Here is an 18887-nt window from a genome sequence, read left to right on the forward strand (position 1 = left end):
CAGAATTGTGTTTTGGGGTAGAATCCAACATCAATAATTAGAATAATATAGAAGTAAAGCCAATTTGGCAAAAGACAAATATTTCTTCTTTTTTTTTCTTAGTGCAATCTGAGTTAAAACCTGGAATTTTTGGAATGCTCTTTGTTGATATTACATAATGCTTCTGTATTAAAATGGTTTATGAACTGAGAAGATGCTTATAAATAATCTATTTAGTGCTCCCAGTATAATAAAGTAGAAAAAGATTGATACATTACTTCTATTGTACATGATATTGTAAATTGTGAACTTCAGGCCCTTATATTATTAGTATGAAATCTATGCAACAATACATTGTGTGTTTGACATAATTCATCTTAGAAAACCCTGCTGACCTGAAACTTGCTTTAACACTATTTAAGTCATTCATCGTGAATTCTCATTTTGTCTCACTGTCAATTGGTTTCTAACTGATATATTTTGGCAAATAAATATGTGTGCTGTAGATCTAACATAAATAAAAACATAAAAAAATATGCAAACAAACATAAAAAAAATGGCAAGATACACAATGTACAGAATATGTACAATTTAAACAATTACTCAGGATCAGGCACCTTATATGTTTGTAATCTCTCTTTTATAAGGTTTTCACGTGTTAGCCAGCAAATGGGGTATTCCAAGATATGATGGTCCAGTCCAGAATATATAATTCAGTCCAGTTTTACAAGATCACATAAAAATGAAACAAACCGGATACAAACAACAAATGAGCAACATATTTTGCCGTTTGTTCTTGCACGCACTGATGTCCTTTTGTTTCTTTTAATTGACATAGTAAAGCCAGTAAACAATGTTAAAGAAGGAGAAGACAGTCGGGAAGATAACCCTCGACCACTTGTCAATAGAGTTTACATCAGTCAAGTCTGGGATGTTGATCTTTAACTGTGAAGCGCGCCTCCGTAGTCGGCTCTTCTTTTGAGTCATGTGGCACTCCAGCGTGTTCCGACCAAAGTTGTGCCGGGCCAGCCCTGCTTTGCGGTACTGCAGAGTCGAGCTGTCGTATGTCAGCATGGTATTTCGCGGGTCGTTGAGACCCAGAGCCAGCTCTGAGACGCCCATGTCGTTCTTGATGTCCAAGGTGCCCAAAAGGATGTTTTCATGTGTGTCCATCTACCCAAGAGAGAGTCAAGTTTGTGTAGCGTATTAATATATCATGCAATAACAGTTTTTTTTTCTTCCAAAATTACATTTGACTAAAATGACAAAGCTAGATGGTGGATGGAGAAGAGGCAGATGGTATAAATCAACTATTATTGGATTATTGGACCCTACACTACATTCACCAGGCGGCCAAAAATACAACTCGAAATACACTCTTGTGTTAATCTGCTAGACGTGCCTAATAATGTGAAAATACGTCAACGTTGTGTTTGTTCTGCAATGTAAATGTAAGTGTATAGAAGCAGTTTAACACAGTTTGACATTTTTAAATAAATCTTTGCAGTACCTTGTTCTTTTGTTCGCCGAGTCCGATCGCTCCGTCGTCTACAAAGATTGGTTCCCACAACGAGTCATGGCCGTCAAGGTCCCTTTGTTTCATTCTTGCATACAGAGTGTCATCTCTGCCAACTACATTCCCCACCAGCCACTGCAAGCAAACATAATCACCACGGTTACTTGAGTGGACGTGAGCTTCAGTATAGAATAAGGAATAGTGTTAGATGAGGATTCAAAACACAAGTCCACTTTTAAATTCCTCTTTTGCCTTCACTTGACATGACAGGATATTTATGCAATATGTTTTTCTTCTAAAGACCGTGTTTTGTATGTCATGGTAGCCATTGTGTGGCCATCAGCAAGTACGTGTTTGGTTTACTGCACAAACTGAGGAAGTGAACACAACTCTTTCTATCAAGACAAAGAGCCAAGAGGCTCTGAGACCTTCTTTCCCTCTGTTGCAGCTGGCAACATGTCTCATTTGGATTTCATACAAGCTTATTAGGCTGCCTTCCTTGGCACACTAAAGGCAGGAAACATTGGGTCAACCCTCTATTTGAAGTGGTGACATTTATTTTTTCCCCTTGTAATTATTCTAAGCTCCTTAGACAGCTTTTATGAATAATTACATTTAAATTCCGCTCGCAAAGTAAAGAAAACATGTGATTTTGTGAATCTAGAGCAACGAAAAAAAGAAATAATCGCTTTCACTTGAACATGTGGGAATGAGGAAGCTGATCATCACATCTGTGCCTCTACAGAACAACAAAAAATGCATACAGGACATGGAGGCATTTTTCAGAAGCATTCTGAATTTGAGGAAATACAGGTTGACAAACTCCAGGCTGAGGTATTCTTACCTTGTTTGGATCCATCCTCATCTTTTCATTGTTAGCTAGGGTTAGTTTCTCAGCCGCCCTTTTCTGACGTTGAGGGCCCCGTCCAAAGAATATGTAGTTTACCAGCGCGTACTCCAGCAGAGCCAGGAAGACAAAGACAAAGCAGCCCATGAGGTACATGTCTATGGCTTTGACGTAGGGGATTTTGGGAAGGGTTTCTCTCAGGTGGGTGTTAATGGTAGTCATGGTCAGCACCGTGGTGATCCCTGGAGGAGAAAGACCATATTCATTACATTATAACAGAAACAGTATGAATCCACAACATTGCAGTTGAAAGTATGCCATGTTGTATGTCATGCACTCACAAATTGATTTATTCCATTTTTTCTTTTGATTTGATCAAGAGCAACTAAAGATCAACTAAAATCCCACCAGCCGCGAAGCCAAAATCGGGCCAGCGGCTTAAAGGGGCGTATTTGACTTTGTGTGATGCGGACATGTCACTTTAACACATTACGTGCCACCATCATTTCAAACCATTGCTCCTCTGTGCTGTTCTGACTGAATGTGTGACAAGTTTCATGTGTTGTAATGCTCGCGACTTCAAGACATCTTCTTGATCTACTTGATACCATGTCTGTGCTTGATTAAGCCTGCCAGGATCAATGGACCCAAGGGGCTCACCCCCATGACATCTAACCATGCATCAGGAGACGAGCCAAAAAGATGTGCACCTGAAGCGCCGCAGCAATTTGAAATTCAAACGTCAACCTTGGTCTTGTTCATTAGCAGAGAACTCCTTCTGAGAAAAGTTGAGAGACAGTTTTTAAATCCTCGCCCCGGCAAACTGTGGATGACGGTTACTGTCAGGTTGAGTTTCTGCTTATTATGAGTGGCATGCTTACTCTCGCTGGTAGTGATTTCATTTCATATTCTTGTTGCAAAGTACTGGCTGTTGGATTTAGTGCGCTTACAATGTGTGTCTGCAGTATTATATGTATGCAGGAATTGTAAATGGCATGAGAGGCCTGCTTCTAAAGCTTAAAAGTGATTTTCATTGCATGATTGAATAATTGTATTCTCAGCTCCTATATAGCGCTCATAAATCCTCCCACTCGCACCTTTCTATTCTACTGTGAAAGCACAAAAAGCACGATTTCTTTTAAGGCAATTTCTATTCAGAGTCTCAGTAAACAATTACTAAATTATTTTACAGCTGTCACAAAGCTGTCAGCTGACCAGCGCTCAAAATAGGATTCAGGCAATTTTACCAAGCTGTTGCTCCAAGGGCTTAACAATAACAACAAAGGATTCCCACAGCACAGTGGCCATGTGATTCAACCATCACAGGTCCATCTTATTGCCATAAACCAGGTCAGAATAAAGTGGTTTCTGAATCTGGTGTAGACTAGGGGGTGACCCAACATTTTGCCAACTCCGCTGACCCGCCTCCATTATGGAGTATTACTTTTTTTAAATTTTTTTTTATTAAATCCCATGCATGCCTTACCCCCGCATCACTAAATGCAGCTCAGTCGTCAATCAGCGAAATTGCCTTGTCGACTAAAGCGAGGGATGGGTTGAAGGATGGATGAAACTGGGTGGAGGGAGTTGGGTGAAAAGATGACCGGGAGCTTCCAATAAACACTGAGGAAGCCAGAAGCTCAATACAAAGCTTACAGGCTACACAGTCTGTACATGTTTCAGGATGACGGGGGATATTGTGACTACCAGAAAAGCTCAGAGGCTCTTGAATTAAGTGGAACAAAAATCAATCTGGTCTGTGGGGTACAGCAACATGTGTTGTACCTGTTAACATCCACCATTCATTTTGTAATTCTCCATCCAGAATTAAATGACTATTAATTCCATGGAATGGTCATATTATTATTAAAAAGTAATTAACACATCAATGGATATATTTATAAAAAGGTAACGTGTATAGTTGACATTTTGAATTTGTATCTATTTATATATTTGATTATTTACAAGCACTACAGCGTTTATTTGTAATGATGATTATTGTGGAAAGAGTTTGAGCTATTCCCCAGAAAAAAAGGGCAAAAACCTTTTCTACAAACCACTGCTTTATCCTTTGTCAGTATATTGAATGTTTATGTCGGCTGTAGATGTTATTGCCTGACTTAATGTGAAATATGTTCTACATATTATTTCCTCAACTTGTCATCCTCGAGTTCCTCGTCTCCATTTGCCCTTGAAATGAATGATGTGAATGTTATGAGGTAAACATGGGGTAAAACATTATTTGAACTATGTTTAGCTTCCTCTGGTCTATTTTTATTTTTAAAGCGTCCACCCCAATCTCCTGTCAATCTGTCTATATCTGTATTGCGGGCCTCACCCAGAGCCACTCTGGCAGCAGAGGCGTCATAGTTGATCCAGAAGGAGACCCATGAGAGGATTGTGATAAGTATAGAAGGCATGTATGTCTGCAGGATGAAGTACCCGATGTTTCTCTTCAGTTTGAAACTAAGGGACAGACGAGGGTAAGCACCTGCAGAGAAGAGACAGGGAAGAGAAGAAAAAACAGTGATGGTTTTTGATTTGCTCGATGGTAAAACGATACAGTCTGGTTCAATGTAGCCACTAAATATTACATGTTTAATGTTTGGAACTGTCATTTTTCATGATTACTAGCAGCCAATTTCACTACTGGTAGAATATGGAGTGCTCAATCCTGTTTTTCTAGTCAGCTATTTTGTGCATTTATTGCACAAACCTTTTTAAATGTCAATCAAAAGGTCTTCCGGAGAGAAAAAAACATATAATTGAAAAAAATACATACAATTTATTTTAGAGTAAATTCATGAACTTTTGACACTTTACTCACAATTTCTCTAGGACAAAAGTTGAATTTTGTCCAAACAAAGAATATAGAAAGTAATAACCAAAAACAACTGCTTGATTATTAATGTTGAGAATGACCTGTTCTCCACTGCCTGTGCTTATCCACAATATTACGGTTTGATGGTTTGTCTGTTATGGTGGTTTGTCTAAAATATGTTATTTTGTTGTGCTTATTTTGAAATAAGCCTACAGTCGGAGTTTTGCGTCGGGCAAATTGTATCGCCACACATATTTCTCTCCTTAGGGAATTGGCTGCATTTTGGTTTGAGTTGCATCGAGTTGAAAATAAGAGCTCTTATGATACTAATAAGAGTCTGTACACTGCGATGTACAGACACGCAGACACGGAAGAGGGGCAAGGGAGGAATATTAAGTCGTTGCAATGAAAGCCATCAACAACCCCACCAGCCTAAGCTCCTCTTGGAATGTCGCCACTGAGACCGGCTTTTTAATTTAGCTAATGTTAGCATGCGCCACTGAGAGAATCCTTGAATTATTTCTTTATGGAGTGAGGAAACAGTTTGGCTATTCATTATTCATCAGGCAACAATGACATTGCCAGTCCTTGGAGTGAAACATGTCACTTGTATTTGGTAAATGCCCAGGCACTTTAGCTGATGTTTGCATCTCTGGGTGCCCCCCCAGGTCATTCACTACATATCACAACAGACAGCAAATTAAAAAGGGAATCCCTGCTTACCATATCTCTGTATGAGGCAATACAATCAGACACATTGCTGGGACACATTGGGTAGTTAACAAACACGTACACTCATGCATATACAAACAGTGCGCATGCATAAAAAAAGCATTATGTTATTAATAGGGTTGCGTGGAACGTGCGACCCCTGCAGATAAAAAACTAGCCTTCTCATTGGTGGAGTCACTACACTGTTATTGCATTAGTGTTCAGCTCTTATTCTCTGCAGTATCCAAAAAGTGTATTCAGCAGAACAACTGTCCCGCTTACGATTGCTTGCTTGCATGACAAATTCATGAATCTGAAAATGCATAAGAGATGAATATTTCATTGTATCACACAGTATTATTTTAGTTTGTAGCCGTTGAATAAGTCATAGTGTCTTCCATCTCTACTTAATTTGAAGGTTGGCATGTTGGCATGGCACATATCAATTTTTATGGAAATTGGTGGATGCTATGTCTCTTATCAATCGGTGCAAATTGGGAAAATAGTCAACTTCCATAATGCGCTCTTTGTACCATGATACTAAGGAAATTAAATAAACCTTACAGACAGAAAATAACTAAAGGAATGAAAATAAGTAAGAGATACGTGTGTGCATATGTACAAAACAATAACATGAATAAAGTATGCTTCAAGACAATATTTATTTCCGTGTTAATACTGTTGGATTGCATTATCTTATACGCCATACCATCAACGAGGATTCATGCATTTCAACCCGCTTGTTAGCCTTACCTGTGGAGAAGACGACATTCTTGGAGATGAGATTATGATCCACGATGGAAAACTGAGGCAGTTCGATCTTGTCCACCCCCGTCACAGCATTGTTTCCTCCTCGCCAGTGGAACTCAATGTCGTCGGTAGTGTAGCCATCTGAGACACAGGTACAGAGCACAGGAATTACTGAGGATTGTTTATGTTTTGCACAAGATATATATATATTTTTTTATATAATCATGTCCCATCTGGATTCCGTGCAGTCCAGTTAAATAATCACTTTACATGATTAGGTTTGTATTTGTCATCGTTTTACATTCTGCTGACAGCAGTCAAAGTAATTGGTCTTAAAATATGAGAATATACACAAGGAAAGGATATATGGTATATCTTACTTTTTGTATTTGCATTTAAAGTATGAATACAGTTTGTTAGAATATTGTTTTAATACTACTTCTAGTAGTAATTAATAAAATTATTATTATGAAATCCCAACTCATCAGATACGGATGCTTGATAATGGCCCATTGTCGTCGCTTTTTAACACTTAAACAGTGTTTCCACCAAGCAGTACATTGCAGTTAAGTTTCGTTCATTGCCAGATATTTGTTTGTGTTTCTATTAGCAAAAGTTGAGCGTAGGTCTAGCAGCTTGTAAAATCGTGGTCGAGATTCCCAGAAAACTGAGTCAATAGTAGCGTTAGGTGGTGAAGCAGTGCAGACCGTCGGTTGGTCAGAGAGAATTGTCACATCTCGCACAAACCTGCTTTTTTTAAATCGCCGAGCTACTGTTTTTTTCTAATCACTCAACTCAGATAAAAAAAAAAGAAAAACAGCCCCCAAACACTTTGCGCCGTACACTACAACAAAGTGCAGACGTTCCTCTCTTTGGTTGCAGAGGAAAGGATAAAGCGAGTGTCTCGTAAAGATGATGTCATGGCATCATCATGGCGGTCAGTTAAGAATGTTTTGCATACACCGAAGGAGTACTCTTTATAATAAAACTCAGGGAGCTGGTGATAGTAATACACATCGTTACGATCCATACGTATCCAGTCACTGCATACTAGTCTCTTCAGATTATAACAAACCTGTAAATTGCTGTTTTGACAGGCATTTCCTAAAACTTTGCATTTTTTTCTGCATATCAAAGTCCATAACTTTAACAGCCTTAAATATGGTAAGAACCTGTTTATTTATTCTCTACCCGAAGATATCCAGGCTAATTTTGTTATTATACCGTTGTATGGAATAATATATGATTCAGATTAGTGATCTTGAGTCAATTTAGAGGAAGATAGAACTCATTAACTTATGTTTTTCGCCTGTTTTAAATATAATAAAGATTCTACGCACACAGTAACATCCCTGGTGGCCGCCTCTAGACATTCCTTTGCTGCCTCAGGGACATCCCAGTTAAAAATTCCAAGAACCACCACTGACCTGTTACCCAAATTGAGTCCAGTTGAGCAAAGCAGATCCAAAACAGATCCATCCCTTGTTCAAGTGCTCCTTAACACCAACTTCTGAGGTGCCCACAAGCGAAGCAGATGCTTGTGCTTATTCTTGACGATAACTAACTCCTGGATGAGTCTGTTAAAGCTATAAATTATGAAATGATGTTACAACATGCAGTATAGCAGAGGAAAATCCTTACATATGTGACTAATGTATATAGATATAGTTACTTCTGATGGGCAGGTGGAACCTTAGCCCCTCCCATCGGTGTATGAATGGGTGAAGGATGACATGTAGTGTGAAAGCGCTTTGAGTGGTCGGAAGACTAGAAAAGCGAAATACAAGTACAGGTCCATGTACAGTATATGAGTCAACTTTATGTGTTGTTGTCATGAGCAACTAAATGATTAAATTCCAAGAGCAAGAATGATTAAATAAACAGGCCTTGAATCCATTTTCATCTCTAAAACCCAGTAAAATCTTTGAACTGACAAGTAGCGAGTCCATTAATATTAATCGGAACCACAGCGACTCGCTCTTTTGCTCTCATTTTGGCCCAATCAGTGGAGACATGGACAGCATGGCGACTCGTGGGCAGGAGCAATAAATGATTGAGTAACATGTAGTTACAGTTGAAGACAAGTACTGTTATAAAAAAAGGAAAGGGGACAAGTAGAACATGTTCATTAGACCATGAAACTTGGCTCTTGCGTAATCCGCAGCCTACTGTCTGCTCTAGTGCAGCTGACACGTCTGCTGACTCCGGGGCATACGAGTATTGGTCTCAAGAGAGAGGATGGGAAGGAGACGAGGAGACTAGGAGACAAGGAGACGAGGTGAGACAAGAGACAGCTGGGCTTAGCGCACTTTTTTAGAAGACTGGCTTCCCATTAACAACAAGCTAAAACTCTGTTGGACTCAATTAAAAACAGCAATTTGCTAAATAATAAATAAAAAAGCGTATATATGTTCACCTTGTGATATGCGTGCATGTGCATGAATGTCTTAATGAAGCTGTTTTTAGGCCTCAGCAGAAGTTGACATTATTAAAAAAAAAAAAAAAAGAAGAAGAAAATTGCAGAATGCTGAAAATAAAGCACATGTACAGCCGACAAGCTTTTTTCCTACAGCACAGATGGCATTATTGCTTTTCCATATTGGGATTCTTTAGGGCTACAAAGGGGTCGTGAAGCGACACAGATCTCATTTTGATAGCGTAACACAGTTAGATTGCTATATTTGTATATATAGCAGATTCATATTGTCTCAGACGTCTGACAGCTCACCACGATAAGCGTACTAAAGTGTGAACTTGCTCAACTGAGAAGAGGGAGGCCGAGACTTGCAACACACTAAAACTGCTAACACTGTTCAGTCCCTCCCATGTGTAATATTGCATTTTAGGTAACAGCAGGAGATGAACCAAAAAACAAATCTGGATTTTTTTTTTTTTTTTTTTTTTTCAATAACTCAACATGAAACATAATAATCATTTCTGAGGCACGCAACAGTTGTTCCAGTGCATGCTAGTAGGATTGTCCTGAGCCATTATTCTTATATGCGTGGAAGCTATTTTTGCACTGGTGTGTGAGCATTATTCTGTTGAATGCTAATGATAAGTGAATTATTGTTGGATTTGTGTGAGTATGTACAACATGTGCGTGTTTGTGCGGGGGCATGGCAGTGATGACAAAAGCCCTGTCTGGATGACAAAGGAAAGCCCGTTTGAAAAGAACCCTTTGGAGGCAACTCTTTGTGTTTCATTGATTGGTGCATGTAATATGGACCACACCTCCTCTTGTCTTCCTCTTCTGGTCTCTCTATTTCTCCACCACTCTTCTTCTCTTCTGTTTTTCTTCTACATCCTCCTTCCACTAGTTCCAGTTGATTACACTCCTCTCTGCTATCCCTTCTGCCATAACTACTCATATGTGTCGGTCGATCTTTCCCTCCAACTTCCATCGTCCTCCATACCCGGTTCTGCTTAATTAATACTCGTGTGACCTATTTAGTTGCTCTGAATTATTAACGCAGAGTCCTCAGTGGTTGCTTTCTAAACCCTCACACTCCGACATCTCTTGGTCCTCTCGACGAGGAAGTGGAGTCGGGTGCTCACTGCGTTCAGATATACTCTCAAAAATAATGCATTTCCAAAACATTCATGTAAAGGGTGGGGGGGGGGGAGACAGATATGAACGTGTTCCATCCACTCAGCTCCAGTAAAAAGCCTGGCAGCGTCATCTTGAAACAACTTGCAGACCGTGAAGTGCTTCTCTACTAAGTGCAGAGCATGAGGAAATTGTATTAGTCGACATGGGATGAAATAAAGGCAGGTCAGGTCAGGGGCAGATAGAACTAACTTAATTTTGGATACATTTCTTAAGTGATAAAATCGCGACTGAACGCCGTCCTCTACTTGAGATTAAAAATTGAAATGAGTCAATTCAGTCCCAGAGGATTGGCCCTAAATGATGAGAGCTCATTTTCATTGATGACCCCCTTGATTTCTCCTCTTGCTTCATCACCTGGGTCAAATAAAGGATGTTTCAATATGTGAGGGAGATTGACTTACATCACTCATCCTCTCCTGAGGATGAACCGTTTCTGCTTTGCACCTCCTCACGCAGAAATGTCGTCTCTTCTAATGATTATTTTAGATTATTTTACTATTTTTATTTTATTTTGTGTGTTTAGTTTATTTAGTCTATTCCATTTGGTGTCTGTAAAGTGTTGGGCGCTACTATGACAACACATTTCCCCTTGGGGATTAATAAAGTATATATCTATCTATCTATCTATCTATCTATCTATCTATCTATGATCTCAATATTTAGCAGGGAGATTGTAATGCACATTCAATGGGATAAAACCTTTTTGATACTAATAACCCCATGGCCACGGCACCTCAGGAGAAGCACTTTAATCAAAGCATTGAATAGCGAAGTCGTCGATATACTATTCAATCCAACATCTTTGTATCATGGGGTGTTATGGGCATTACAGCTTCTTCACGGGCAGGAAGCTTCAGTGCATAACCACTTTCAGTCAGAAAGACAAGTGAATGGTTTTGTGCAAACATTTGAGTCAATGATGTGAAATGGCCCACATTCCTTTTGAGTGCCCAGGTACCCAATCCACTTAACTCCATTGTGTCTACGTCATTGAGGCTGACTCTGCAGTTTTGCGTCACCTCGCTTTTATATTACATTATTATGTCACAGTATTTGCCACAGATAGATCATCCTGATTCCCACACCGAAATGAGTGAGGGTGAGACATAATGGACATAAAGGAGACAATAAGGAGTTATTCTACTGTGTATCTATTAACTATTAAACAATTAAATAAGAAAAGAGAGAATTAGCTTCTTGATTCTTTAGTGGCACGAGAACCAAGCTCATCCCTCAGTACAAAAAAAACCCCACTAAGGGTGAAACAAAATGTTTTATTATAGCACAAAGGCTTCTCTCATGTATTCCAAAGTCGGGGACTGTTGGCAGGACAAAAATAAATGAAATTGTTTCCGATAGCATCAGAGGAGATAACAATACAATTCTAAAAGCTATTTAACTGGGACTCTGGCATATCTCTCTGACCAAATCTGACTCCAGGCCTTTTTTTTATCAAGCTTATGAAATAATGTCTCCGTTGATTTGTTTTAATGGGCAAAGACGGAACTTGGAAGGTGATAAAACACTGACTTTGATATTTCTCTGGCCAAATTATAATTAAGGACAACAACGTGTTTTGTTTCTATTTAACATCACATCCCTGTAATAAAACCTAGGACATTGTGTTTTCTAATATGTATGAACACATGTATTTGACATACTTTTTAAAAGCCACACAGACACTAACAACAAACACAAAAATCCCCTTTATCTGATTTTCTTTACATCTTTGAGACGTTTACAGTGTTTACAAGCCTTACTGGAGAATAGCACCATTAATTAAAATAAAATCAAAAATCCAATACGCACCAAAGGAGTCTGGGCGAGTGTCTGTAAATGCTGAACACTATGATACATATTATCCCCTGACGATCGTACTACACTGTCCAACCTAACCAGATCTGCATCAGACTTGGTACATCTGACTTATTCCACAGTTTACATGGAATGCATGTCATCTTAATGCATATTATTAGACACAGATGTGTGGTGCATGTCCACAGACATAGGCCAGTGTGTGTGAACACAAAAAGATGCTCATGCATGCTTGCACCCACAAAGACATCGTCACACACGAGCAGGGCACATAGGTCAAATCAAACCCCGTGAACCACTTGCCTGCCTCTCGCTCTTCCCCGTCAGTCGAGAAGGCGACTCCGCGCTTAAATATGTCTCAGATGAATCTTTGATTCCACGCGGTTCAAAGTGACTTTAATGTTATTCCTGGTGTCCAATTAAAAATGTCTTGGAAACTTTTGCGGTACACAGCAAGCTGCAGCTGACTGCGTGTGCCTGGACAGGGACAGCACATCTAAAGAGAAGATAAATAAGTAAGCCATGCCAGCTCGAGTGTAGAAAACCATTCACACCCCACAGGATCTTTGTAGTTTCTAAAGATGAGCTCTGATGGGCAAGGATAGCCAGAGAGAGAGAGATACACTGTGGAAGTGGCTCCGTCCATATATATATATATATATATATATATATATGATGTGCATCGCTGATGCAGCAAACATAACTATTACTTGGTAGAAATGCTGTAATGAAGTAATAGTTGCATTGTGAGTGCACAGCAACTGTGTACAATAATATGCCTCTCACTCCCCTCACGGTGTAATACAAATATAATACAAAATGTCTCTTTGTGTTTGTGTGAGGATGTTATTGTATCGGTGACTGCAAGTTTGTTTACATTTTGTGTTTTCTCTTTGTGTATTTTCAAAGAACTTGACTAATTCCTCTGTCTCCTGGAGAGCCATCTGCAGTCCCACTTATGTTATAGCCGAGCAGGGCAACAATGCTGCTCAGGGCTACTGTAGAGCAGCGTGAATACTGTACGTTGTAAACTGCATCGCTGTAACAGTGACCCAGAACACCGGGAGGGTTAACCCTTTTAAATAATGCGTGAAATGGTATTTCCTTGCGCTGAGGGGAAACCTTGCGTCTCTTACTACGCTAGTTGAAGTCCCGGATTACACATGCATTATAGAGATGCTGGGGAAGTGGTAACACAACAAATGCAGTTTGACAGGCCTCACTTTGCCAGGTTAATAAACGCAACCCTTTTTACCATTCTGCTGAACGTGAGAGGTTGAGGTAATGTGGTATTTGAGTAATTACCTTTTTTATTTTTAGATCTGAAAGAGTTATGAGCAAGAGTTGACAAACTGTCTCAAAGCTCCGCCTGGATGATAGACGTGGAATGAAACTATGAGGATAAAGAGAAATGTCTTAAACTAGAGGTGTAGATTTTCTTTAAGGCTTGACCACGTCCTGTGTTACCGTCATCTTTGCGGCGTTAATGCTTTGGCCATTTCTTAAAACCTTTCACTGAAGATCTTATGCAGCAATAAGCCAACAAAGACAAGGAAGAAGAAGACCGCACCAGATGTGAATAATTCTGGATTTATTATTTAACCACTAGAATTGCCATAGTGCTCATTCTGACCGTTCATACCTTATCTGCATATCATTTAAATAATCACAGTAAAATCTAAGAACAAATAGATCCGTCATACTTTTTTGGTTAATTTTGTTTTATCTGATCACTGATTAAAGTGCTACTTTTGCTCCAATGCAGACACCTCTCTCTGTAGTCGCCACTATGTAGCCTCGCTCAATGACCCGCCGACTGCACTATTTGATTGGTTACACGTCAAAAGTAATAGCCTATCAACCCTGAAGGCAATCGTACCCGTCAGAGACTCCAGTCTGCAGTGTAGTTCATACACACTGACAAACCAGAGAGTTGGATTTGCTCCCGCTGCAGTATGCATAACTTTGTTTTATCAAATGGAGTTTTGGCCTCTTTTCTTGTTAATTCTAGTGAAGCTACACTGAGGGAGGTGGCTGTGTAATTGATAATCAGTTATACGCATATGCAGAAAGGAATTCATCATTTGTTTGGACATGAGGAGTGATGTGATGTGAGTGATGTGTTTATACTAACACTATAGGTTCTACAGATGTTTATTTCATTTAAAAGTTATATGATATAACTCCCCCTCACGCCCAACTTTAAGAGAACTTAACTTATAACTTATTCACCAACTTCTTATCTTCAACTCTGTACATTACAAAATTAATTTGACTTATACCTCAGTAAATATTCCTCTCTCTCAATCCCTGCCATGCAATGTTTATGTAAGCATGTGTTAATCATTTGTACTCTTAGATTTATTCTTGCAAAACTCGCAAACCAAAACACAGGTGAGCAATTTGTGAATCCTCCAAACCATTAGTCACCGGCTGGGTGGGAAAGTCCCCGAGCTCGACGGTATTAATCATTTACATCTCGCTGTCCCCACCACTAAGAATAAGAATAAACTACACCACCGTGCAGCCCCTGCACGGTGGTGTAGTGGCTAGCACTGTTGCCTCACAGCAAGACGGCCGCGGGTTCAACTCCCGGTCGGAGCGGTCCTTCTGTGTGGAGTTTGCATGTTCTCCCCGTGGCAGCGTGGGTTCTCTCCGGGCTCTCCGGCTTCCTCCCACAGTCCAAAGACATGCTGCAGGTTAATTGATCTCTAAATTGCCCATAGGTGTGAATGTGAGAGTTAATGGTTGTATGTCCCTTCATGTGCCCTCGATGGACTGGCGGCCTGTCCAGGGTGTCCCCTGCCTTCGCCCTATGTCAGCTGGGATAGGCTCCAGCGCCCCCGCGACCCTAATGAGGATAAGCGGTATTGAAAATGGATGGATGGGATGGGTTTTTTTCAGGCTCAGTACAGCTTGACCATCGAGTGCGGCCTCAGACGTGCTCTGATCTATCCTTTATTCCACAAGTTATAGAACTATGTAAGTTTGGAACAAAGACACATATTTAAATGATTCATTCTCTGTTTCATTTGATAATGCTAATAGTGGAATCAATTTTCTAGTAGAATTCAAACAATGTGATGGCTCAATCCCTCTTTGCACAACATGCCCTTGTTAATGCAGAAATCCCCATACTAAAACAGCTGCGTTATTGCGTGATTAAAATGGTAATCAAACCAGGGTCAACGTGCGATTTCTTTGAATTCCCGAGCCGGTGTGTTTTAAACTTGAAGCCTGTCACCAAATTAAAAGAGAAGGATGGCTTCTGATGACTAGCGGTGTTGTGAGAAACATTAAATATGTCCCTCTCTGTCTGCGCCTCACTTGCCTTCCATGATTTCCTGAACCGCGGTCAAACAAGTAGTTTCAATGGACATTGTTGCAGTTGTAAGTTCTTCGCTATCTTATCAAAGGCATACCAGGTTCCCAATTAAGTCTGTTTAAGGCATTGTTGCTCGCTGTGTCCCTTGGCAAGTTAAACTATACGTGACAAGCAAGCATGAAGGTCATCCTCTCCACAGTAGCGTAAGCACTCTACTGCTGCTACAATACTCTCCTAATGTCTCCCTGGTCGGCGACCTTATGTCCAGCAAAGGTGTTTCTAAATGTAAGAATCAGAAAAATGAGGCACACGGCTGCTGTGTTTTTTTCCACCCTCCATGACAGATGGAATATTTATCATCCTATTCCACATCTCTTTCACACTGATCTTTCACAGCTGGATTTCAATTATCTCTTTTGATATTCTTTCTTCAGTTTGTTTGGACTATTTTTTAAAAATATTTTAACTGCTAGCTATCATCCTATTGAAGATGGACATAATGTATATTTGAATTGCGCATTTTATATCAACAAACTGTCTTCACGGGGTTCGTAGAATTTGCTGGAATACGTAATGCAGTTGGTGCAGTTGGTTAATGTGCCCATTATGCATCAGGCTAAACACCTTCTAGTCCATTAGCTGAGTGTATTCCTGTAACCACACTCTCACAGAACTTAGCCAGCTGCTGCTGGACAAATGGTCTGTATCTGCATACATCACATTTTGTTATAGAGCTGGATGCATCCTTAGCCTGGCATACAGAAACTACCAGATCTTATGATCACATTTCACGGAAAGTAAAATCTTTACAACAACTATGGCTTGTCAGAGCAGTAGCAGTATCAGGCCTCTGCTAAACGTCACTGTTTAAATGTGTTGTGCAATCGTGGGTTAAAAAAAAGAAGAAGCTTAAATCACTTTCTTTGCTCCTTATGCTCTATTTCCTTTTGTACACCAGCACCAGCTGTAAGCCTTCCAGCTCACATTGCACAGTTGAGTATAAAACCCTTAACTCCCTCTAGATGGAAACTACATTCAGATGCATTTACAGTCATCAAATTAAGCTTGAGTAAGTGTATTTATTTAAGTAAATACAATTTTTTCCGTGATGGTAGATGAAAGGTGAGGGCACATTTTCTACCTCACCACTGAAAGTGAACCGTCATCCCTCCCGAGTTCGGCAGAAACTAAAGAGGTATTCTTTTACATTTGTATTTGTTTTGCATTGGAGCCACAGTTAGCATCGGAGGTTACACAGAAAGAAGACATCGATGTGGAAAATGGGAACCTGACATTTGAGAATACAACATTTTAAATAAAGCCCTGAACATCATGTACTTTTTGTTGTTGTTGTTTTTCTCTGTTAAACTGAGCGAAAGCTGAGCGAGGGGAAACTGAAAGAGACTCATTGCGATACAGCAACGGTCTTCGGATGCACTCAAACCTTAAAACCTAGTACACTGTGGTTAAATAGTAGGAGTCATAGAGGTAACACAGCACCCCTTTTGATGCAATGCTCATACATTGTTGTCATTGTAATCTGGGATGCAGCTTTGGAAAGCATTAACAATAGCTCTACTTTATCACTTCAGCACCACGGACAGCACATTTTACACAAAAGACTCTGCTGCTCCAGTGAGGGTAAAGACACCTATTGAACTGTGACCATTACTTCATTTGATGAGACCTATCTGGTGTTTACAACATGGCTGCTCTCATGTATGCTACCTAATGTTATCTAATTTTTTTTTTTAAAAGAGCAAACTCAGTGGAAGTTATACTTCGGAACAAAATAATGCATCTACTTTTACCGAGGGGACTACAGTAAATTGGATGGGAAGGATTATGTTGAAAATATTACAATTCTGATTAAATCCTTGCACAACAGTGGAGCATAAATTGTTTTGATCCAGTGCGGTTCCCAGTCACACGTAGATCGTGACAGCTGACTGTAAAAGGCCACTTCACTGTGTACAGGTACAAACATCTTAGGGCAGTCCAGAGATTTAGAGCTTGGACAAGAAACAAAATAATACACGACACAAGAACAAAATGAATGAATACAAGGATGAATTACTCACAACTCTCTATCTCGAGTGTGCAGTTTTGCTCGTCCAGTGGATACCTTCTCAGGTCCATCATACAAGCAGCGGTGGTAGTGATCCTGAAAACACATAACATAATATCTTCTTTTAGATAGACAGCAAAATGGTTGTTTTTCAGCCGGAGATGTAGAGGTTAGAATCCAGTCTTAACAGTGTCATGCATTAAAGTTTAAAAGGTATTTATGGAACAATTATATTGCAGTTCAACCACATTAATCAAAAATACCTATTGCTTCCAATTACCAATGAGAAACTAAAGACTTAAAATCCTTAAAAACCTCCAAATGTAAATGTTGAAGACTTTAGGGGGTGGGGGTGGGGGCAGCAGTGGTGGGAACACCATTGGAGATTACAGGGCCAAAACTAATCCTTATGTCCCAGTTTAAGCATCGTTTGGATTATCCTGTGGGTCCTCTGTCAGGCCGCACCTGAGATGTGAGTCACGGCAGGGATCAACCTCTGTGGGATCGTGGTGGCAGCGAGAGGCCGGAGATGACAGCAGTGGTGTTTGTTCTCTGACTAGGGCATGTCATCATGTGCTCTACAAACTGATGACATTGCAAATCCTTTACAAATCAAAATGATTGCTTGTACTAAATACTACTCCGACTGTATGACAAGAAAAAGAAGAATTTAGATTCATTATTAGTAATCTATATATATATGAAAAAAAAGTGTATTTATGTTGGCAGGCGTGATTTCCAAGGATCTTTATGGGTGTAATGTTTTAGCAGTTGTCCATTCCTCCCTCTGTTGATTTTTACAGAAAATGTAAAGGAATACACAAGGATAAAAGACTCTTTTATTTATATATATATATATATATATATATATATATATATATATATATATATATATAGCTATATTGCGGAATCCAATTTTGACATAAAACAAGTAATCAACTCGACTTTGGTAAACTCTATTTCAGAACTGTGAGTGATGAATATTTATTTAGCACGGAATAAGTTCAGTGATGAGTAGTTAAGATGAGTGTAATTAATTGTATCAAGAAAAATACCTCAGAAGTTGAACTTTCTGTCTATTTGAGCAGCAGCTAAATGAGCCAGCTCATTAAAATGTCAGACACATTAACATAAATCAGTTCAGTATTGTTTGTATTATTTGACACTGAGCGGCTTCAAACATATAACTGAGCGCTTCAGTTTAAATCGGCATCATTTATTGGATCATTGCTCATAAATCCAAATCTACAATTAAAAAATAAATGGTATGGCATGTGATTTCATAATAGCTACAAACCAGAGTGGACACGTGCTTTACTGCCCCTATCATATGTGGCTGTTTATGAGTCAACATAGTAGCATTTAGCCTCCCAATCTCTATCATAATAAATAGACAGGGATGGATAATAAGGGATAATAACAGCAACCAACCACCAGTCAAA

At 39.5% G+C, this 18887-nt stretch overlaps 1 protein-coding gene across 3 annotated transcripts in view; it reads right to left on the reverse strand.

The window, feature by feature from the left end:
- Positions 1 to 804: 804 nt before the first annotated feature.
- LOC117742582 (gamma-aminobutyric acid receptor subunit beta-2) overlaps positions 805 to 18887 on the reverse strand; it is a 50911-nt gene continuing 32828 nt past the window's right edge. The window contains exons 5-10 of one of the 3 annotated variants that reach the window (XM_034550097.1): positions 17459 to 17541; positions 6628 to 6765; positions 4681 to 4833; positions 2340 to 2584; positions 1490 to 1630; positions 805 to 1152 (exon numbers count right to left, since the gene is read on the reverse strand). In XM_034550097.1, the coding sequence (XP_034405988.1) occupies positions 805 to 1152; positions 1490 to 1630; positions 2340 to 2584; positions 4681 to 4833; positions 6628 to 6765; positions 17459 to 17541 (1108 nt within the window). Of the gene's footprint in view, positions 1153 to 1489; positions 1631 to 2243; positions 2585 to 4680; positions 4834 to 6627; positions 6766 to 17458; positions 17542 to 18887 lie in introns of all 3 variants that reach the window. The other 2 variants (XM_034550099.1, XM_034550098.1) reach the window with 2 other exon arrangements.

The sequence above is a fragment of the Cyclopterus lumpus genome, chromosome 14 (genome assembly GCF_009769545.1).
Source record: "Cyclopterus lumpus isolate fCycLum1 chromosome 14, fCycLum1.pri, whole genome shotgun sequence".
NCBI classification, from domain to species: Eukaryota; Metazoa; Chordata; class Actinopteri; order Perciformes; family Cyclopteridae; genus Cyclopterus; species Cyclopterus lumpus.